Raw genomic sequence first — 23,385 nt, 5'->3', positions numbered from 1 at the left:
GAGACCTTGTCTGAAATAAAGTAAAATAAAGGTTCTTTAGCAATTAAGACCATCAGGACGTCAACAGGATTTAAGCCAAGTGGTCCATATTAACATGAACAGTGGTAAGTCGTATTGATTATATGTGCCCTTGATATGGTGTGATCACAGTAGCAATTTACCTCTGTGGCCTTCTACCCAAAAACTCATTACCCCAGTCTAGCCATGAGAAAAATATCAGTCAAATCTCAATTGACAATCTACAAAATACCTGACCAGTACTCTTGAAAACTGTCAAGATCATCAAAACCAGTGAAAGTCCAGGCCGGGCGCGATGGCTCACGCCTGTAATCCCAGCACTTTGGGAAGCCGAGACAGGCTGATCATGAGGTCAGCAGTTTAAGACCAGCCTGGACAACATGGTGAAACCCCGTCTCTACTAAAAATAAAAAAATTAGCCAGGTGTGGGGGCGCGCACCTGTAATCCCAGCTACTCGGGAGGCCGAGGCAGGAGAATCACTTGAACCCAGGAGGCAGAGGTTGCAGTGAACCAAGACCACGCCACTGCGCTCCAGCCTGGGCGACAGAGCGAGACTCTCATCTCAAAAAAAAAAAGAAAGTCCAGCAAAGTGTCACAAACAAGAGGAGTCTAAGGAGAAAGGAGGCCTGACTACTAAATGTTCTGTGGTATCTTGGATGGGATCCTAGGTTAGAAAAGGACATTAGGTTAAAAAGAAAAAATAAAAAACCTGAGGAAATATGAAGTATGGACTTGTGTTAATAATTATGAATATTGGTTCATTAATGTGACATGTATCATACTAATATAAGATGTTAATAATAGGGAAAATTGGATATAGGGCATATGGGAACTATCTTTGCAATGATTTTCTAACACCTAAAACTTCTTTTGCAACAAATTGTATTTTTGTTTTGAGATAGGGTCTCGCTTTGTCACCTAAGCTAGAGTGCAGTGGTGTGATCACCGCTCACTGCAGCCCTGACCCGGGCTCAAGCAGTCCTCCCACCTGAGCCCCCTAAGTAGCTGGCACTACAGGCAGCTGGGACTACAGGCGCATGCTACCATGCCCAGCTAATTTTTTTGATTTTTTTGTAGAAACAGTATCTCACTATGTTGCCCAGGCTGGTCTTGAACTCCTGGCTTCAAGTGATCCTCCTTGCCTCAGCCGCCCAAAGTGCTGAGATTACAGACATGAACCACCAGGCCCAGCCCGTTTTTTAAAACAATAGCATTTGACCTCCCAGGCTTTGCTTTATTTTTGGATTTGATTTTTTTTTTTTGTCTGTCTCATTTCTTGCTGTATCTCCAGTACCTAGAAGATACATTTAGGCTCTCAATAAATATTGGTTGGTTGGATAGATAAGCAGGAGCAAGGGAATATAAATTACAGATAATTGCCAGGTTTCTAACTCAGGCAGCTGTGTGGATGGTAATACTCACTTAGGGAGTATAAAAAGCAGAAACTAGAAACTCCTGCAGGCTTGACAGATGATATATTATCTTGTTTTGTGCCAGAAATGTATGTGGTTAATAATAATAAGAAAATCTAATCAGAGTCAAAATGGGTGGCCAGGGATGGTGGTGTATGCCTGCAATCCTAGCATTTTGGGAGGCTGAGGTGGGAGGATTACTTGAGCCAAGGAGTTCAAGACTAGCCTGGATAACATAGCAGGACCTCATCTCTCATTTAAGAAAATAAAATTTTATTTTAAAAAAAAAAAAAAAGGGGCCGGGCACAGTGGCTCAAGCCTGTAATCTCAGCGCTTGGGGAGGCCAAGGCGCATGGTTTACCTGACATCAGGAGTTCAAGACCAGCCTGGCCAACATGGTGAAACCCTGTCTCTACTAAAAATTAAAAAATTAGCCGGGTGTGGTGGTGCACGCCTGTAATTCCAGCTACTCAGGAGGCTGAGGCAGGAGAATCACTTGAACCCGGGAGGCAGAGGTTGCGGTGAGCTATGATCATGCCACTGCACTGCAGCCTGGGCAACAAGAGCAAAATTCCATCTCAAAAAAAAAAAAGAAGAGGCTGGGTTTGGTGGCTCATGCCTATAATCCCAGCACTTTGGGAGGCTGAGGCATGTGGATCACTTGAGGCCAGGAGTTCGAGACCAGCCTGGCCAACATGGTGAAACCCCGTCTCTACTAAAAATACAAAAATTAGCCAGGCATGGTGATGTGTTCCTGTGGATCCAGCTACTTGGAAGGCTGAGCTAGAAGTATCACTTCAACCCAGGAGGCAGAGGTTGCAGTGAACCGAGATCGTGCCACTACACTCTAGCCTGGGTGACAAAGTGAGACTCTGCCTCAAAAAGAAAAAATGTTAACTTTCTGGACTTTTTCCAAGGAGTAAACTCCTTTTTTCTCTTTTAGGCATATAAAACCTTTGCTAACCGAGTAAACAATTTAAAGAAGAAGTTGGATCAATTGAAGTCAACCCTTCCAGATCCTGAAGAATCACCGGTTCCTTCCCCAAGCATGGATGCTCCCTCCCCGACTGGTTCTGAGTCTCCTTTTCAGGGAATGGGAGGTGAGGAATCCCAGTCACCAACCATGGAGAGTGAGAAATCTGCCACACCTGAACCTGTGACAGATAATCGTGATGTGGAAGACATGGAACTCTCAGATGTGGAAGATGATGGGTCAAAAATCATTGGTATGTCCTTATGTGATTAATAGACAACTTATTCCTTATCTGTTTTGCCTTCTCAGCAATGAATACATCACAGGCAGGTATTGAAAGATAGTTCATTTCTTAAAAGATAGAACACCAAGGTAGCATTATAATCTCTAGAGCAGTCGTTGAGGATTTGATAATGCCAAATGTGTTAAGAGTCATTGCTCAGTATCTGCACTGTTAAAATGGTAGCTACTAGGCCATGGGCGGTGGCTCATGCCTGTAATCCCAGCACTTTGGGAGGCCGAGGCAGGCAGATCACCTGAGGTCAGGAGTTCGAGACCACCCTAGCCAACATGGTGTAACCCTGTCTCTACTGAAAATAAAAAACTTATCCGGGTATGGTGGCAGGTACCTATAATTCCAGCTACACGGGAGGCTGAGGCAAGAGAATCGCTTGAACCTGAGAGACAGTTTGCAGTGAGCTGAGATCATGCCACTGCACTCCAGTCTGGGTGACAGAGTGAGACTCCGTCTTGGGGGGACGGTTGGGGGAAAGTAGCTGCTAGCTACCTGTGGCTAAGCATTTGAAATGAAGCTTGATTGAGGCCAGGTGCACTGGCTCATCATGCCTGTAATCTCAGCACTTTGTGAGGCTGAAGCGGGCAGATTGCTTGAGTTCAGGACTTTGAGACCAGCCTGGGCAACATAGTGAAACCCCGTCTCTACAAAAAATATAAAAATTAGCCAGCATGGTGGCATGCGTCTGTGGTCCCAGCTGCTGGAAAGGCTGAGGCAGGAGAATCACTTGAGCCTGGGAGGCGGAGGTTGCAGTGAGCCAAGATCATGTCACTGCACTCCAGCCTAGATGACACAGGGAGACCCTCTCTCCAAAAAAAAAAAAAAAACACCAGACACATTAGAGTCCAGAAACTAGGCCGAGCATGGTGGCAGAAACTTAATACTCTCCCAAAGAGTTAAAATATCTCATTAATAGTTTTTATAACACTGAAATGAAAATATTTGGGATCTATTAGGATGAATAAAATAGATTTTTTAAATTACATGTGCCTGTTTCTTTTTATTTGTTTGTTTTTGAGAGAAAAAGAGAGTTTCCCTCTGTCGCCCAGGCTGGAGTGCAGTTGCCCAATCTTGGCTCACTGCAACCTCCATCTCCTGAGTTCAAACAATTCTCCTGCCTCAGCCTCCTGAGTAGCTAGGATTGATTATAGGTGCATACCACCACACCCGGCTATTTTTTGTATGTTTATTAGAGACGGAGTTTCACCATGTTGGGCAGGCTGGTCTCGAACTCCTGACCTCAAGTGATCCGCCTGCCTCGGCCTCTCAAAGTGCTGGGAGGTGGGCTTGAGCCACCATGCCCGGCCCTGATTCTTTTTTTTTTAATTTGGCTGCTAGAAAATTTAAACTTACATATGTGGCATATGTGGCTTAAATTGTATTCATGTTAAATAGCACTGTTTTGGGATGAGGGGTCACTTACACTGGAATTCCTTATTCTCTGTCACTTTTGACCATCAAGAATTCCAAAGTCAGTTTATTAATCACACTTTCAGAAATAACCTGAATTGGTGAATTGTTTCTCTTACATCCCCAGCCTTTATAAATCTTATTAGATAGTTTGACTCTTGTCGAATTCAAGGCACTATTGATACAGGCTTTAAAACATTAAAAATAATTATTCAAGGTGATCAAGAGTTAAAACATTGTAGTTTCAAATTAGTTAGTGCCTGATTGCACCCCCCAATAGGGCAATTTCAGAAAGCCAGAGGAAAATACAATGAACACTATAGAGGTTCTGTTTCTAAGAACAGAAGTTCTTAGAAAGTTCTCAGGCTAATGGAAAAGAAAAAAACAGGACAATTTATGACAAATATCATTTCCAAAAGACAGAACGCAAATGTGTACCAAATAATAACATGCTTCTTGAATTGTACAAATTTAATACACAAATACTAAGAAAATGCAAAGGAATCATTGAAAAGTAAGAAACAAGATAAATTCTGGAAGTTGCTTGCTTTTTTTTTTTTTGAGATGGGAGTCTCGCTTTGTTGCCCAGGCTGGAATGCAGTGGCACAATCGCAGCTCATTGCAACCTCTGCCTCCTGGGTTCAAGCAATTCTCGTGTCTCAGCCTCTGTGGTAGCTGGGATTATAGACGCCTGCCACCACACCCAGCTAATTTTTTGTATTTTTTTGTAGAGGCAGGGTTTCACCATGTTGACCAGGCTAGTCTCGAAATCCTGACCTCACATGAGCGTTGTCCCCAGCTAGAAATTGCTTTTAAGCAGATATTAAAGGTGGGAATTATCATAAATTATGAAGAGTATGACTTTTTCAAAAAAGCATGAAGTGAGTCATTGTTTTCTCTAAAGTAGTGCCTTTTCCCCCAAGTCCAGAAATATTAGGACATGTTATTTCATATAGAAAGCAAAGTCTGCAAAGTAGTAGGATGTAATATCTCTTTTCTTTGTTGAAACAGTTGAGGACAGGAAGGAAAAACCTGCAGAGAAGTCAGCTGTATCCACTTCTGTACCTACAAAGCCAACAGAAAATATCTCAAAGGCCTCTTCGTGTACCCCAGTGCCTGTGACCATGACAGCAACTCCACCTCTTCCAAAGCCTGTGAATACTTCTCTTTCCCCTTCCCCAGCATTGGCTTTGCCAAACCTGGCTAATGTAGATCTGGCAAAGATCAGTTCCATCCTTAGCAGTTTAACGTCAGTCATGAAAAATACTGGTAAGTAAGCCCAGTAAGGAGGATAAAAAGTTAATTTCCATCTTTTTAAATTGAATCATTAATCTGTTTGGGGGGGGGTTGTTGTTGTTGTTGTTGTTGTTGTTTAGACAGAGTCTCACTCTGTCTCCCAGGCAGGAGTGCAGTGACGCAATCTTGGCTCACTACAACCTCTGCCTCCCGGGTTCAAGTGATTCTGCTGCTTCAGCCTCCCAAGTAGCTGGGATTACAGGCACCTGCTACCACGCCCGGCTAATTTTTGTATTTTTAGTAGAGATGGGGTTTCACCATGTTGGCCAGGCTGGTCTCGAACTCCTGACCTCAGGTGATACACCCACCTCGGCCTCCCAAAGTGCTGGGATTACAGGCGTGAGTCACCGTGCCCAGTCTGTTGTTGATTTTTTAAATTAATTATTATTATTATTTTTTTTTTCTGAGATGGAGTTTCAGTCATGTTACCCAGGCTGGAGTGCAATGGTGCAAACAGCTCACTGCAGCCTCCATCTCCCAGGTTCAAGCAATTCTGCCTTAGCCTCCCAAATAGCTGGGACTACAGGCATGTGCCACCAGGCCTGGCTAATTTTGTATTTTTGGTAGAGATGGGGTTTCACCATGTTGGTCAGGCTGGTCTTGAACTACTGACCTCAGGTGATCCACCCACCTTGGCCTCCCAAAGTGCTGGGATTACAGGCGTGAGCCAGTGCACCCAGCTAAAGTAATTGTTAAATTAAAAAATAAAACAACCCAACAATGGGTCATTATAGAAAACTTAGAAAATAAGCAAAGAGAATGAAATAAATATCTAGGCCAGGCGTGGTGGCTCATGCCTGTACTCCCAGCACTTTGGGAGGCCGAGATGGTAGATTGCCTGAGGCCAGGAGTTCGAGACCAGCCTTGGCAATATAGTGAGACCCTTTCTCTAAATAAAAAATTAGAAATGAAAAAAAATTTTAATAAATATCTATAATCCTGTTACCCCAAAGGAAACCACTTGTGTTTACCCTTAAAAGTATATGTGTATATGAATGTTTTGGAGAATTAAATATTTGTAACAATTCTTTAAAAAGTAATTTAAGTGTATTGCTATATACTGTTTCAAAACTAGTTATTTAAAAGTTGATTACATATCTTGAATGTTTTTATGAATCATTAAATATTTCTCTACATCATTTTTAATAGCTGCATAGCATTTGGTAACTTATCTAATCCTTTATTATTGGGCACTTAGTATGTTTCCAGTTTTTTACTGTTATGAAGAATACTATAGGCCAGGTGTGGTGGCTCACGCCTGCAATCCCACCACTTTGGGAGGTGGAGGCAGGTGGATCACTTGAGGCCAGGAGTTGGAGACCAACCTGGACAACATGGCGAAACCGCATCTACTTAAAAAAACAAAAATTATGGCCGAGCGTGGTGGCTCACGCCTGTAATCCCAGCACTTTGGGAGGCCGAGGCGGGTGGATCACGAGGTCAAGAGATTGAGACCATCCTGGCCAACATGGTGAAATCCCGTCTCTACTAAAAATACAAAAAAAGAGCCGGGCATGGTGGCGGGCACCTGTAGTCCCAGCTGCTTGGGAGGCTGAGGCAGGAGAATGGCGTGAACCCAGGAGGTGGAGCTTGCAGTGAGCCAGGATCACGCCACTGCACAGCCTGGGCGACAGAGCAAGACTCCGTCTCAAAAAAAAAAAAAAAAAAAAAAAAAAAAATTAGGCCCGGCTTGGTGGCTCATTCCTGTATTTCCAGCACTTTGTGAGGCCAAGGCAGGCGGATCACCTGAAGTCAGGAGTTCAAGACCAGCCTGGCCAACTTGGTGAAACCCTGTCTACTAAAAATACAAAAATTAGCTGGGCATGGTGGCATGCGTCTGTAGTCCCAGTTACTTGGGAGGCTGAGGCAGGACAATCGCTTGAACCTGGGAGGCGGGGGTTGCAGTGAGTCAAGACCACGCCACTGCACTTCAGCCTGGGCAACAGAGCAAGACTCCGTCTCAAAAAAAAGAAAAAATTAGCCAGCTGTGGTGACACGTATCTGTAATCCCAGCTACTCAGAAGGCTGAGACATAAGTATCATTTGAACCCAGAAGGCAGAGGTTGCAGTGAGCCAGGATCGAGCCACTGCACTGCAGCCTGGGTGACAGAGCAAGATTCTGTCTCAAAAAAACAAACAAACTGTAAATGATAAAAATTTTATGAATAACCCTTTAAAAGGGTTAAGTATATAAAACCATTTTAATGGAATTTTATTTATTTATTTATTTATTTATTTTTGAGACAGTCTCGCTCTGTCCCCTAGGCTGCTGGAGTGCAGTGGCGCTGTCTCAGCTCACTGCAAGCTCCGCCTCCCAGGTTCACGCCACTCTCCTGCCTCGGCCTCCTGAGTAGCTGGGACTACAGGCGCCTGCCACCATGCCCAGCTGACCCCGTGATCGGCCCGCCTCAGCCTCCCAAAGTGCTGGGATTACAGGCGTGAGCCACCGCACTCAGCCATTTATTTATTTATTTTGAAACAAGGTCTTACTCCATCACCCAGGCTGGAGTGCAGGGGTGCAGTCATGGCTCACCGTAACCTCAAACTTCTGGGTTCAAGTGATCCTCCCACCTGAGCCTTTGAGTGGCTCAGACCACACGTGTGCGCCACCACATCTGGCTAAGTTTTGTGGGTTTTTTGATAGAGACAGCGTCTTACTATGTTGCCCAGGCTGATCTTGAACTCCTGGGCTCAAGCGTTCCTCCCATCTTGGCCTCCTGAAATGTTGGGATTACAATCATGAGCCACTGCACCCAGCCCGAAATTTTTAAAATAAATTTTGCCAGGCAAGGTGGGATACCATGTAGTCCCAGCTACTCAGGAGGCAAAGGCAGGAGGATCACTTGAAGCCAGGAATTCCAGGATGTGTAGTTCACTGTGATCACGCCTGTGAATATCCACTGCACTCCAGCCTGAGCAACACAGTGAGACCATATCTCAAAAACTAAATAAAAATAGTCTTTTAATATATTATAACTAAATTGATATCCAAAAAAGTGCTATTTTATATGACTAATATATGAAAGCTTCTGTTGTTCCTTACCTTCTCCAGTTACTTGCCTTGTGCAGTCTACAAATCCAACCTTAAAAAGTTGTTTAATTTCCATTTCTTCTATGAAAGATGTTAAAAATGTTTTTCCTTTGCTTGTCACTTCTTTGTGAAATACCTGTTCATATTTATCTTTTTTAAAATATCAAATGTTTTTCTCTTTATATATTTTATTTCCTGTGTTAAAGATCAACCCAGTGTTTTTAAATGTAAAAATATAAAGGAAATTTCTTAAATAATCTCATTTTAAAAGCTATTTCAAAAGCACATAACTTACCAGTCACATAAAATTATGCAGTGGCTGAGTTATACAACTGCAGTGGCTCTCAGCATCCAGTCAGCCAGCAGTATTTATTGAGCACCTACAGGGCTCTGAACTGTAGGTGCCATTTGATGGAGAAAAAAGATTGTCCAGGTGTGGTGGCACATGCCTGTAATTCCCAGCACTTTGGAAAGCCAAGGTGGGAGGATCACTTGAGGTCAAGAGTTGAAGACCACCCTGGGCAATGTAGCAAGACCCTGTCTCTTTTTTTTTTTTAATAAATAAGAAATATTGGGGCTCTCAAAACTATGAAAATCACTTAATACTTGTTTGTTTTTTTGAGACAGAGTCTCACTGTGTCTCAACTCTTGTCTCACTACAACCTCCACCTCCTGGGTTCAAATGATTCTCCTGCCTCAGCCTCCCGAGTAGCTGGGATTACAGGCGCCTGCCACCATACCCGGCTAATTTTTTATTTTAGTAGAGACGGGGTTTCCCCATGTTGGTCAGGCTGGTCTCGAACTCCTGACCTCAGGTGATCCGCCTGCCTTGGCCTCCCAAAGTGCTGGGATTACAGGTGTGAGCCACCTCGCCCAGCCAATACTTGTTTGTTTTAATGATGTTCCAAGTAAAAGGAAATCATCTTTTCAGGGTTTTTTTTTTGTACATGTCATGTTATGATGGACCATTTGTGGATCAACCACAGAAGAATTCCTGTTAAATATATCAAATTCATTGAAGTGAGGGGAAAGTATCGGGAATTGAAGTCATTTTGAATTGCATTTTCTTGAGTTCATCTTTCTGCCACCAGGGGTCAGTCCTGCATCAAGACCTTCTCCAGGAACTCCCACCAGCCCCAGCAACCTCACCAGTGGCCTGAAAACACCTGCACCTGCCACGACAACATCTCACAACCCTCTGGCAAATATCCTCTCCAAGGTGGAGATCACCCCAGAGAGCATTCTGTCTGCACTTTCCAAAACCCAGACACAGTCAGCCCCTGCACTGCAAGGTAACTGACATGTGCCAGAGGGACTTGAATTGTGAATGTTTGTCTCTGGCTTAAATTAATCCTGGATTCCATTTCTGATGAATCCAGAGCCATAAAATGTATAACACAGTTAATTCATTATTCTTTTTATTTATTTTTTTTTTAATTTTTTTTATTTTTGAGATGGAGTCTCACTCTGTTGCCTAGCTGGTGTGCAGTGGAGCGATCTTGGCTCACTGCAACCTCCACCTCCTGGTTCAAGTGATTCTTCTGCCTCAGCCTCCCTAGCAGCTGGGATTACAGGCCCGCACCACCATGCCTGGCTAATTTTTGTATTTTTAGTAGAGATGGGGTTTCTCCATGTTGGCCAGGCTGGTCTCAAACTCCTGACCTCAGGTAATCTACCCACCCTGGCCTCCCAAAGTGCTGGGATTATAGGCATGAGCCACCATGCCTGGGGTCATTATCCTGTTTTGTTTGTTTGTTTGAGACCGAATTTCACTCTTGTTGCCCAAGCTGGAGTGCAATGGCCCAATCTCGGCTCACTGCAACCTCAGCCTCCAAAGTAGCCAGGATTACAGGTGCCCGCCACCACGTCCAGCTAATTTTTGTATTTTTAGTAGAGACAGGGTTTTGCTATGTTGGCCAGGCTGGTCTCCAGCTCCTGACCTCAGGCAGTCCACCCACTTCAGCCTCCCAAAGTGCTAGGATTACAGGCGTGAGCCACTGTGCCCCTCCTATTCTTTTTATATTTATCATCTATGAACTGACATCTGAAGAATTATTAAATGTCAAAACTGAAAGAGAGTAAGTATTATCTAGTCTAATCCCTTACTTTTCAGGTAAGGAAACTAAGGCTCAGTAAGGCGAAAAGCCCTGCTTATGGTCACATACCTATCTATCTATTCAGTATGAGCCAAGACTGAAAGCCAGATTTCTTGACTGGAGTTCAGTATTCTTTCACCTACACCATGACACCCTAGGGGCTGCATTAGTCCCAGCTTTTAATACAGGTTTATATATGTTGAGTTTTATTAATTTTAATGTTAACCAAAGCTAAAGACAGTAGGAAGGGTCCATTTATTATCAAAAAATGTGGCCAGGCACAGTCGCTCACACTTGTAATCCCAGCACTTTGGGAGGCTGAGGCGGGCAGATCACCTAAAGTCAGCAGTTCAAGACCAGCCTGGCCAACATGGTGAAACGCCGTCTCTACTAAAAATATGAAAATTAGCCAGGTGTGGTGACACATACCGGTAGTGTGCTGAGATCGCAGTAAGCCGGAATCACGCTACTGCACTCCAGCATGGACGACAGAGCAAGCCTCAGTCCAAAAAAAAAAAATTTTTATGACGCTTCGGGAACATAGTGAAACTCTGTCTCTACAACAGAATTAAAAATTAGTGCCGGGCGCGGTGGTTCACGCCTGTAATCCCAGCACTTTGGGAGGCTGGGGCGGGCAGATCACGAGGTCAGGAGATCGAGACCATCCTGGCTAACACAGTGAAACTCGGACTCTACTAAAAATACAAAAAATTAGCCGGGCATGGTGGCGGGCACCCGTAGTCTCAGCTACTCGGGAGGCTGAGGCAGGAGAATGTTGTGAACCCAGGAGGCGGAGGTTGCAGTGAGCCAAGATCGCACCACTGCACTCCAGCCTGGGCAAAAGGGCAAGACTCTGTCTCAAAAAAAAAAAAAAAAAAAACATTAGCTGGGCATAGTGGTGCATGCCTGTAGTTCCAGCTACTCAGGGGGCTAAGGCAGGAGATTCACTTGACCCCAGGAGTTCAAGGCTGCAGTAAACTGTGGTCACACCACTGTACTCCAACCTAAGTGACCCTGCCTTAGAGAATGAGACCCTGCCTCAAAAAAAAAAAAAAAATTTTTTTTGAGACATGAATATATCTTTTTTTGTGTCCTAATGTTTTATAGAGGCTTCATTATTTATTATTTTATTAGAGTCTTAGATGTAGTATTTTTGTTTTCATCTACCTATAATCGCTCTCATTTGACCCTTTCTGTTCAGCTTTACTAATTATGTTTTGTGCATGACACTGCCTGTTTCTAACCTTTTTTCATAAATCTTTCCTACTCTCTACTCTCTTATGCTCCAGATACCAATGAAATCCTTTTTAAGTACCGTAGTATAATTATGAAATTAATTACAAATACCAGGACAATATATTCAGTGTAGCGATTTACTCTATATCAGTAGTCTCAACCAAAGGCCTCCAGGGAGGACACTTGGCAATATCTGGAGACCTTTTTAGTTGTCTCAACTGGGGTAATGGTAGGGGTGCTACTGCCTCTAGTGAGTAGAGGCCAGGAGGATGCTCCTAAATATCCTACAATGTGTGAGACAGCCCCAACAATAAAGAATTATCTAGCCCAAAGTGTCAGTGGTGCTGAGATTGAGAAACCCTGCTCTCTATGAAAGGAGTGGTATAAAACAGTTTCCTAAACTGTTATGTAAGTGGATCATTCAAGCATATTATAGTGAGCTTTGTCTGGAGGTGCAGAAGAATTTTGTTACACAGAACTAAATAGTGTTAAGTAATAATCCACAGCCCCTATCTATTGGCATCAGCAATAAAGAATTGATGATGACTGCAGCACATGTTGTACTATTAATATCAGGCACAATTTGAGAGTTTGACATTTTTATGCTTTCTCCCTTTTTATTTTTATTTGTTTGTTTGTTTGTTTTTGAGACGGGGACTTGCTCTGTTGCCCAGGCTGGAGTGCAGTGGCGTGATCTCGGCTCACTGCAACCTCTGCCTCTCAGGTTCAAGTGATTCTCCTGCCTCAGCCTCTCAAGTAGCTGGGATTACAGGCTCACACCACCATGCCCGGCTAATTTTTGTATTTTTAGTAGACATGGGGTTTCACCATGTTGGCCAGGCTGGTCTCGAACTCCTGACCTCACGTGATCCACCTGCCTCGACCTCCCAAAGTGCTGGGATTACAGGCGTGAGCCACCTCTCCTGGCCTTCTTTTTTTTTTTTTTTTTTTTTTTTTTTTGAGACAGAGTCTTGCTTTTCTCACCCAGGCTAGAGTACAGTGGTGCAATCTCAGCTCACTGCAACCTCCGCCTTCCGGGTTCAAGCAATTCGAGACGGGGTTTCACCATGTTGGCCAGGCTGGTCTTGAACTCTTGACATCAGGTGATCTGCCTGTCTCGGCCTCCCAAAGTGCTGGGCTTACAGGTGTGAACCACCGTGCCTGGCCTATGTGGAATTTCTGATGAGGCAAAATTTGAACAGAACTAGGTTCCTTATGGAATGTGGAATTCTCTTTGACTTTTGAAAGGATTGTATCTAGCAACTTAAATAGATGTATTTCCTCAAAGACTGTTAACGAAATCCCAGAACTTTGTTCTGATTGTCATCCACAGCCCTAGGTATTGATAGATTTATAACACAAAAGAGAGACTTCAGGCCTGGTGTGGTGGTTCACACCTGTAATTCCAGCACTTTGGGGACGGGTGGATCACCTGAGTTCAGGAGTTCAAGACCAGCCTGGCCAACAGGGTAAACCTGTCTTTCCAAAAAAAAATACAAAAAAATTAGCTGGGCGTGGTGGCTCACACCTGTAACCCCAACTACTTGGGAGGCTGAGGTAGGAGAATCGCTTGAACCCAGAAGGCAGAGGTTGCAGTGAGCCAGCCTGGGCAACAAGAGCAAAACTCCATCTCAAAAAAAGAGACTTCAGTGGGCAAAGGAGCAGAGTATGACTTGTTATGATTAAAGAGCAAACTTTTGGCTGGGCACAGTGGCTCATGCCTGTAATCCTAACACTTTGGGAGGCCATGATGGGAGGATCACTTGAGGCCAGGAGTTTTGAGACCAGCCTGGTCAATATAGCAAAACCCCCATCTCTATTGTTTTTAAGAATTTTTAAAAATAATTAAAAAAAAAAAGATTGGAGAACAGTAATATTTAGTGGTGAGAGACAACTTTACCTATTACCAGAAATCTGAGTAGTGTATCTGTCTTAAAAAGATGTTCTTTTGAAGTTATCCCAAAATATCTGAAAAATATGCTGAAATGTCTTCTAAAAATCATATTACATTATCATATATCACATGCTAGTGTTTGAGGACTTCTGGGTTTTGTGAGAACAATGATTACTAAGAATTAAATCAGGCTGGGCATAGTGGCTCACGCCTGTAATCTCAGCACTTTGGGAGGCTGAAGTGGGACACTCACTTGAGCCCAAGATTTTGAGACCAGCCTGCACAACATAGTGAGACCTTGTCTCTACTAAAAATAAAAAAGTTAGCTGGGCATAGTGACATACACCTGTGATCCCAGCTACTCAGGAAGCCAAAGCAGGAAAATCTTTTGAGCCCAAGAGGGTGAGGTTACAGTGAGCTATGATCGTACCACTGCACTCTAGCCTGGGTGACAGAGCAAGAGCCTGTCTCTTAAAAAAAGGAAAAAAAAAAAAAAAGGAAACTATTAGGAGGGATTAATTATGTGGCTAGGGAACTTTTTGGAATGAAACATGGATTTTTTTTTTCTTCAGGAGGATCATGACTAAAGTCAACATTATTTCAGTTGTTTGGATGTTATTGAATATTGGATAACAATAAAGACCATCCAACATTATTTAGAAATAAATGGCTTTAAAATGTTACAAGGATGGAGGGGACTGAAATTCTTTAGGCCAGATCTGTTAGAATATGGGTTACAATTGAAATTTTGAAGAAACATTAATTGAAGTATCACATGAAATATTTTCTTTAATCATATAATTATTAAGGAACAATTTTAGTGTATTCAGTGACTAAAAGCTATAAATTTGGGTGAAATGTATATTAAAATTTTTTTAATTAATTCATTTTTAAATACAGAGACTCACTTTGCCACCCAGGCTGGAGTGCAGTGGCAGAGTCATAGTTTACTGTAACCTTGAACTAGGCACAAGTGATCCGCCAGCCTCAGCCTCCTGAGTAGCTAGGACTACAGGCATGCACCATCATGCCCAGCTGATTTTTAAATTTTTTTAGAGACAGATTCTCACTATGTTGCCCAGGCTGGTCTCAAACTCCTGGCCTCAAGCCGTTCTCCTGCCTCTGCTGCCCAAAATGCTAGGATTACAGGCATGAGCCACTGTGCCCAGCCAAAAGTTTTCATTTGTGACCAGAAATTGGGTAAATTTTTTAAAATATGATTGAATTCATAGAACCTTCTGTTATCTTTTTGTCAAATATTTTTCTAAAAAATTTTCTACAGGAACAGTTTGCTTTGTTGAACTTCAGCCTTTGCCCCAAAGAATTCTTTCTCAGTGCTTCTGAGAAAGTTTTGACTGTCAGTGAACACAGTTAAATTTCATCATTGTCAATCTGGACTAAATAATCCTTGGGTTTTCCACGCTATAAAATGGGGATTGTGTGTTTTCTTGTGAAAGGACCAGTGTCCCTGGTGGTCTGTCTTTGTAAGTCTTTGTGGTGTATGTTTATTATAGCTACATTTTACAACCAAAACGGATGGTTGAAAGCATTGTTTTTCAAAAAGTAACAACAGTCTACCAAGAGATGCTTCTTGAAAAAGGTGTTTGCTGTTCAGATAAATTTCTGAAATTTGCATTTGCCTGTCTCCCGCTTGAAAATAACAATGTATATTAACTTATTAGAGATAATTGTGGTTTGAAGGTTGGACAGGAAAGGTAGAACAGATCTGTTTGCATTTAGAGAAACATTTCCACAGATCAAACATTAAGAAATACTGGCTTAAAGTGTTGTTTTAAGAATAATTTTGCCTCCTTTCTTTTCCTGCTTTGCCTAACTTAAACTATGAATGATTCTGACATTAAAATCTCCCCCTTCCTGTTGCCTTTTATTGTGCCATGTTGGGCTTATTTCTGGACTGTACTGGAAACATTTCAGTGATTTGCTCTTTATTGATAAATAGGCGCTGTATTTTCTGTGACATTTAGCCATTGCTTGTTTGGTCTGTATTCCTTTTGGCCTTACACTTTGTCTATCTGGTTCCCACCAAAATGAATGAGAATATCTGATTAGCCTTCATTGTTTGCATTGTATGGTAGGGAGTTGTTCTTTTTAACCCCTCTAATCTTTGTTTCTACAGGCCTGTCATCTTTACTTCAGAGTGTTACTGGGAACCCAGTTCCAGCCAGTGAAGCTGCCTCACAGAGCACTTCAGCCTCCCCTGCCAACACCACAGTCTCTACCATAAAGGGAAGAAATCTGCCCTCCAGTGCCCAACCTTTTATTCCCAAAAGCTTCAGCTATTCTCCTAACTCATCAACTTCTGAAGTCTCTTCAACTTCAGCCAGCAAGGCCTCAATTGGGCAAAGCCCAGGGCTCCCAAGCACTACCTTTAAACTACCTTCCAACTCTTTGGGATTTACAGCTACCCACAATACTAGCCCTGCTGCCCCACCTACTGAAGTTACCATGTGCCAATCTTCAGAGGTCTCCAAGCCAAAGCTGGAGTCAGAGTCCACCTCCCCAAGCCTGGAAATGAAGATCCACAACTTCTTAAAAGGTAATCCTGGTTTCAGTGGCTTAAACTTAAACATCCCAATCCTGAGCAGTTTGGGGTCCAGCGCCCCATCAGAGAGCCATCCCTCAGACTTCCAGCGTGGCCCTACTAGCACCTCAATCGACAACATTGATGGAACCCCTGTACGGGATGAACGGAGTGGGACACCCACCCAGGATGAGATGATGGACAAGCCAACATCCAGCAGTGTAGATACTATGTCCCTGCTTTCTAAGATCATTAGCCCTGGTTCCTCAACACCCAGCAGTACAAGATCACCACCCCCTGGGAGAGATGAAAGCTACCCCCGGGAGCTCTCCAATTCTGTATCTACATATCGACCCTTTGGTCTGGGCAGTGAATCTCCCTATAAGCAGCCTTCTGATGGAATGGAGAGACCATCTTCCCTGATGGACTCTTCACAGGAAAAGTTCTACCCAGATACTTCTTTCCAAGAAGATGAAGATTACCGAGATTTTGAGTATTCAGGGCCTCCACCCTCTGCCATGATGAACCTAGAGAAGAAACCAGCCAAATCTATCCTGAAATCAAGCAAGCTGTCTGATACCACCGAGTACCAGCCAATTCTGTCCAGTTATAGCCACAGAGCCCAAGAATTTGCGGTAAAGTCTGCCTTCCCTCCATCTGTAAGGGCCCTCCTGGACTCTAGTGAGAACTGTGACCGTCTCTCATCTTCCCCTGGGCTATTTGGCGCCTTCAGCGTAAGAGGGAATGAACCTGGGTCTGACCGGTCACCATCACCGAGTAAGAATGATTCATTTTTCACCCCTGACTCCAACCACAATAGCTTGTCTCAATCTACCACTGGGCATCTCAGTTTGCCACAGAAGCAGTACCCAGACTCTCCTCACCCAGTCCCACATCGTTCCCTTTTCTCTCCGCAGAACACCCTTGCCGCTCCCACGGGTCATCCACCCACATCAGGCGTGGAGAAAGTCCTGGCCTCCACCATTTCCACCACGTCGACGATTGAATTTAAGAATATGCTTAAAAACGCCTCACGTAAGCCCTCAGATGATAAGCATTTTGGCCAGGCCCCCAGCAAGGGCACTCCAAGTGATGGTGTCAGTCTCTCAAACCTCACCCAACCCAGCTTGACCGCCACTGATCAGCAGCAACAAGAAGAGCACTACCGCATAGAAACCCGCGTCTCCTCCTCCTGCTTAGACTTGCCTGATAGCACAGAAGAAAAGGGGGCCCCTATAGAAACCTTGGGTTATCACAATGCATCCAATAGGAGGATGTCAGGGGAGCCGATCCAGACCGTAGAGTCCATCCGAGTTCCTGGGAAGGGAAATAGAGGACATGGGCGTGAGGCTTCAAGGGTGGGTTGGTTTGATCTGAGCACATCAGGTAGCTCTTTTGACAATGGCCCTTCAAGTGCCTCTGAGTTGGCATCCCTTGGGGGTGGGGGCAGCGGAGGCCTCACTGGCTTTAAAACAGCACCATACAAGGAACGGGCACCTCAATTTCAGGAGAGTGTCGGCAGCTTTCGTTCCAACAGTTTCAACTCAACATTTGAGCATCATCTTCCCCCATCCCCCTTGGAACATGGGACACCCTTCCAGAGAGAGCCAGTGGGGCCATCATCTGCCCCACCTGTCCCTCCTAAGGATCATGGTGGTATCTTCTCTCGAGATGCACCCACTCATCTACCCTCTGTGGATCTTTCGAACCCCTTCACAAAGGAGGCAGCCCTGGCCCATGCTGCCCCACCCCCTCCTCCTGGAGAGCACAGTGGAATTCCTTTCCCTACCCCACCTCCTCCTCCCCCTCCTGGGGAACATAGCAGCAGTGGTGGGGGTGGTGTCCCCTTTTCTGCTCCACCCCCTCCTCCACCCCCTGTTGACCACTCTGGAGTTGTACCCTTCCCAACCCCACCACTGGCAGAGCACGGAGTGGCAGGGGCTGTGGCAGTATTTCCCAAGGACCATAGTTCCCTCCTTCAAGGGACCCTGGCTGAGCATTTTGGGTTACTCCCAGGACCCAGGGACCACGGGGGCCCCACCCAACGGGACCTCAACGGCCCTGGCCTTAGCCGTGTACGAGAGAGCCTGACCCTACCCTCCCATTCTCTGGAACACCTGGGCCCACCCCATGGAGGAGGAGGTGGGGGTGGCAGCAACAGCAGCAGTGGCCCCCCCTTGGGTCCCTCACACAGAGACACCATCAGCCGGAGTGGTATGATCTTACGGAGTCCCCGGCCAGACTTTCGGCCTAGGGAACCTTTTCTCAGCAGAGACCCGTTTCACAGTTTAAAGAGACCCAGGCCACCTTTTGCTAGGGGCCCTCCGTTCTTTGCACCAAAACGCCCATTCTTCCCTCCCAGGTACTGATGGAAACCAAGGGAAAGGCATTTTGAACAGTCTAGAGAACATTGGAAGTAGGAGTTTGGTTTATTGTTGTTTTTATTTGTTTTCTCTTTCTCGATTTTTTTTTTTATTATAACAAAGGGCCTCTCTTCCAAAGTAAGAAATCACATATGCTTACGTTTTACTATTCAATTCAATCCTCCCTCCCATTGCACTTATCTACCTTCCCCAAGTTGTTTGTATTTAAAAAAAAAAAAAAAAAAAAAAAACCAAAGCCACTTCATTTGGCTGGGGGGTTGGGGAGTGGGGAGGAAAACAATCTTTATTTTACCCCATCTATTGAAGAGTATTACTACATTTGAAATAAAACTTCCATCAGTACAGATAACTACATGTGCAATGTTGGGATGTTATTTTGGGCTTGGCTTATCGAGCAGTCAATGGAAGGATTCCCGTCCCCTCTGCAGCTTAGTAACTGCTGTAGCCAGCTCGGCTCCCTTCCCTGTGTATCTGTGTCCTGCTAACAGCCAAGAGATGTTGCAAGGGAGGAAATGTGGGAGACCTTGAACCTGTCAGGTTTATTTGTTTTGTTTTTAAAGGCATGTTGAAGTTTAGTTCTTTACCCTTCTCCTAAAATCTTTTTTAAATCAGTCTCAAGGTTAAAATAAGGAGTGACTACAGTATATAAAATAAGGAAAGGAAGCATTAATGGTGTGATGTGACCTGCCTGTTTTTTGTAAACAAGAGAATAGGAAATGTTTTCAAGGTAGTTTCACATGTCTTGCACCAAGCTCATGCCTCTTGCTTTTCTTTTTTGACTTTATCTCCCTCAGTTTTTCTTCTGCCGTGGCCAGAAAGACAGTCACTACAGTTGACTATTGATACAAAGGTGCAACAGAAATATTATCCCTGCCTTTTTAAATATAAGAAGTAGACATTAATTTTACCACGGTGCCTCCCTAATGTAAGTGATATTTATTGGTGGCTTTCAACAAAGGTTAACTATTAAAGAAAGAAATATTTGTCTTTATCTTCCTTTTCCCCTTGCCTCAGTCGTGTTATTCACCCCTATTCTTGATATTTTAAAGGAGGAGATTCAGTAGCATTTTCCTTTATATTATACACACGTGTCTATCCCATTTCAAGGCTCAAGTCTTACCCCCACCTCTCGCTCCCAATAGGAAATAAAGACCATTTCTGCCCTTAGTTGTTTTACATGCGAGATAAGTGCTTTCCTTCTCCCTGGACTGAAAGACTTGTTTGTGTTCCTACATCTAGTACTTGGGGAATAGACAATCACTGTACTTTGAGTGTTTATATCTTTATATCTAGGGACACTGAAAAGTAAATGTTGCTTTACTACAATTTTTTTTTAATTTAGTGTCTTACCCCAAGGCATACTCACTGATAATCTCCAGCTAGATGAGTAAAACAGTATGTGTTTAGTTTTTCAGAGAATTCTAGCAAGTTTCATATTTTCTTCCAAGTTAATATAGAACTAACTGTAGGAAGTATGGGGTTGCTTTTTCCTCCAGTGGACTATTAAAGATGGGGGAGGGTGGGCAATGTAGTGACAGAAAATGATTCTCTCAGAATGAACTTTTCAGAGAAAGAGCAGCATAAACCAGGTGCACATCATGATTTGGGAGTTTTTGCGTAACTTATTCTGTTATTTATTTGGGCTTGCCATGTGTTCTGGGGTTAGGATGCTGCAGGTCATTCATCTTCTTAATGCCTGTCTGGTCTTAAGCCAACTGTTCTTTCTTTCCTCGACCCTCTGCCCTGTAGCTCTCCCCACAAAAATGCATGATACCATGACCTTATGTGTGGGATGGGGTATGTAGTGTAGCAAAGAAAAGAAAGTATAGTTATATTGAGTCCTAAGACATTTGTTAGGGAAAAGCATAAGAGAAAATGGGGTGGGAGGTGGGGAAATTATATTTGACTTTCAAAATTGAAATAGTTTTTTTTTTTTTTTGCAGAAATTAAATGGGATGTTTTTCATTCTAGAATAAAAGAATGTGAATTCTCTCTGCTGCTCTTGTTTAAGCTAAAAGTAGTGTTTACTTGAAAAGGCTCTCTGACCATTTAATTTTTATCGGAAAATGTGGGGATGTCAGGAAAGTGGCTTCCTGAACGTTGGGGCGGGATAATTGTCCTCAAAAGTATGATGGTTAATACATGAAAGGAAGACTTTGTTGTACAGTTTCAAAGATGGGCTTTTAAGGAGTTGGGTTTTTGTGGGGTACTTTTTTGTTTTTTAAGCCACAAAATCCTCAATATATTTGTTTTAGGATGGAAGTGAGGATTTGTATGAGACTGTCAGCTATTAATTTTAAGGAAATCTTAAAATTTACATTTACATCAGTAAATGAAGATGACAATGTGTATATATGTGATATAGTGAAACAAAAAAGACAGTTCTGGTATTCATAACATGATAGAGGTTTTATTCTTTCTGTGTCTGTGATTTAAAACTCCGTGACCATGCTCTGACTTTTGTATTTCAACCTGAGTTTAAATGAATAAACAAGATATTTTTTGAAGAAAGCATAACATAGCGTGTCTTAGCAAGGACATGATTCATATGGAAGCAGAATGTGAGAAGTTGTAAGGTCCTTGGTACTCACTGTAAAATCACAGACAGAGAATTGGTAGGGGTTGTGAATACACTAGTACCACTTAAAAGTTCAGTGACACAGTATCAGAAATAGGGTCCTTAAGTATTTTGAAAGAGTTTACTCCTCAGTCAGCTTAGATGAGAGCTCTCTCCCGCTCCCCTGTACCCTCTCAAAAGTTGAGAGTAAATAGAATTTGGTTTGATTCCAGGGAGGGGAAAATAAGCAGAGAATAGGACTTTTATACTTTCCAATACCAGGAATAAAATGTTTGTGATATATATGGGTACAGCAAACCTATCTAGATAATGTGAATACGATAAACTTCCTAATGGCAGGATATTCACTCTCAATCCTGAAGTTACTGGTTCCTGCAGAATTGAGCTTCAGCTGTTACTGTTTTGAAGCTGCTGTAAATTACTGCTTTCCCCAGTTCCCCCACTATTTTTTTTAAATGGGCGGGGGCGCCTGTTAAGATCTAAAATAGATATGTTGGATTGATATTCTCACGTGTTCGGTGTGGAAAACAAAACAAGTACATACTTTAGAAGCAACAACAATGAAATCCTTTTGAAATGTGTGTTAATATCATTTAATAAAATAACTAGTTTGAAAGGTTTGACATTTTTCTTTGAGACGGGCTTGGACCAGGGGCCCCTGGCTTCCTAGTGAGTGCAAATAGGAGGGAACTTCTCAGGAGCTGAAACTGCTGCTTTGTGGAGCAGGCCTGTGGTTGGAAAACCTAAGTTTTCTCCAGCAAAGGCCCAAGTCCAGGGCCGAAGGTGAAACCAACTAGAGAATGCAGAAGGAAAAGCCTGTATATATCTCAGAAGATATGTTTGTATTGGCTTTTGGTCCAAGGGTATGGGGGTGGGAGTAGTGGTGTGTGTGCCCACACATTTCTCAGGCACACACAGAGATACCACAGACCACCCACTTCGTGACCACTTGCACTTTACTCTCTTCCAGACATCCTTTTTTTTTTTAATCTCTTTGTCCCCAGTATTTTGTTTTCCAGTTTAATAAAGTATGGTTTCCTTTGTTGTGTGGTTGACTTTTCCCCTCATGTTGATCTTTTCCAGATGTCCCCTTTGACTCGTGCACTTAATGTCACTGAAGGCAAATCTGAGCCTCTAAGATCTTTATGGCCTTGTGGGTTTTCTGTTTGATCCTTTGTGTAATTGGATTTTGGAAGGGGATAATGGGTCGGGTGAGTTCTAGATGTTGAGGGAGTGGTTGGTGAAGTGGGATATACTGTATTAATAATTTGTTGTGCATGTCTTCAAAAGGTTGTGCAACTGTGAGCCAAGAAGCATTTTTAAAGCAAGCATAGAATTGGGGGTTTGGGGTGGTAGCAGGGATCCTTCTGGCCAATTATTTGCCCACATCTGTCCTTACTGCATATTGGCAATCTGTTGTGCAGAAGCCACACTGAACCCTTCTGTCTTACCCCATCCCTTGTTCATAACCCAGTGAGGCTGGGTTGGAATGCTGGCTTTAAGGGGTAAAAAGGGATAGTCACTGCATCTGGGCCAGGCCTGGGTCACTGGCAGGGTAGAAGGCTCTAAACAGCAGCTTTGCTTACGTGAAGGTACGTACATGTGTCACCAGACACTTAAATAGCAGTGGCCTGGGAACACACCCAGCAGGTAGGGTGTATCACTGTACTGGAATCTGGCTCACCCTTTTTTCCTTGTCTCTTGGGACCTTGACTTGCCCACCTGATTTCTGTATCTACTCCTAAAGAAGCAACAGCTTTGAGACTTCCTCATTAGATTTTCTGGGCATGTTATTCATAATTTCCTCTGCCTAATTTTTTTTTAATGTAAGCCAATCTTGTATAGCAGGGATGAGTTATTCCTTCATGTATGTAGACATAGCAATGCAAACACCATCAGAATGGGTTTTGGGGTATTGGGGCGTTTCTCATACTTGTTTATGAGTAACTGTATGGACAAGTCCGGTCAGCTGCTGTTCACAATTGCTGAGTAATAACACATTGAGGCTGCATAGGCAAGGCTATAAGAGGGTCATCGAGAAGAGAGATATTGGCCCTTAAGTAAACATCCTGTTCTATCTTCCCCATGTAGAAGGAAATAGAAGCACTCTAAAGCAAAGAAGCAAGTGCAATGTAAAACTAAATATCAGTTACTTTTAATTAATTGCTGGGGAAAGAAGCTTTTGCTTAGTTACAAGTTTTGAGGGGAAGAGGATAAGA

The 23,385-nt window shown here is 43.4% G+C and overlaps 1 protein-coding gene across 6 annotated transcripts in view; it reads left to right on the top strand.

Annotated features, from left to right (window-relative positions):
- Positions 1 to 21,782, top strand: part of RPRD2 (regulation of nuclear pre-mRNA domain containing 2) — a 117,410-nt gene extending 95,628 nt beyond the window's left edge. For 4 of the 6 annotated variants that reach the window (XM_030824634.1, XM_030824632.1, XM_030824637.1 and 1 more), the window contains 4 exons: positions 2,375 to 2,657; positions 5,121 to 5,378; positions 9,528 to 9,728; positions 15,800 to 21,782. In XM_030824634.1, coding sequence (XP_030680494.1) covers positions 2,375 to 2,657; positions 5,121 to 5,378; positions 9,528 to 9,728; positions 15,800 to 18,573 — 3,516 coding nt within the window. In that variant the 3' untranslated portion in view covers positions 18,574 to 21,782. The remainder of the gene's footprint in view (positions 1 to 2,374; positions 2,658 to 5,120; positions 5,379 to 9,527; positions 9,729 to 15,799) is intronic. The other 2 variants (XM_030824638.1, XM_030824635.1) reach the window with 2 other exon arrangements.
- Positions 21,783 to 23,385: the final 1,603 nt, after the last annotated feature.

The sequence above is a fragment of the Nomascus leucogenys genome, chromosome 12, assembly GCF_006542625.1.
Source record: "Nomascus leucogenys isolate Asia chromosome 12, Asia_NLE_v1, whole genome shotgun sequence".
In the NCBI taxonomy this organism is placed as follows: domain Eukaryota; kingdom Metazoa; phylum Chordata; class Mammalia; order Primates; family Hylobatidae; genus Nomascus; species Nomascus leucogenys.
Note: the sequence above shows the minus strand (reverse complement) of the source record. Positions and strands in the feature narration are given on the sequence as shown.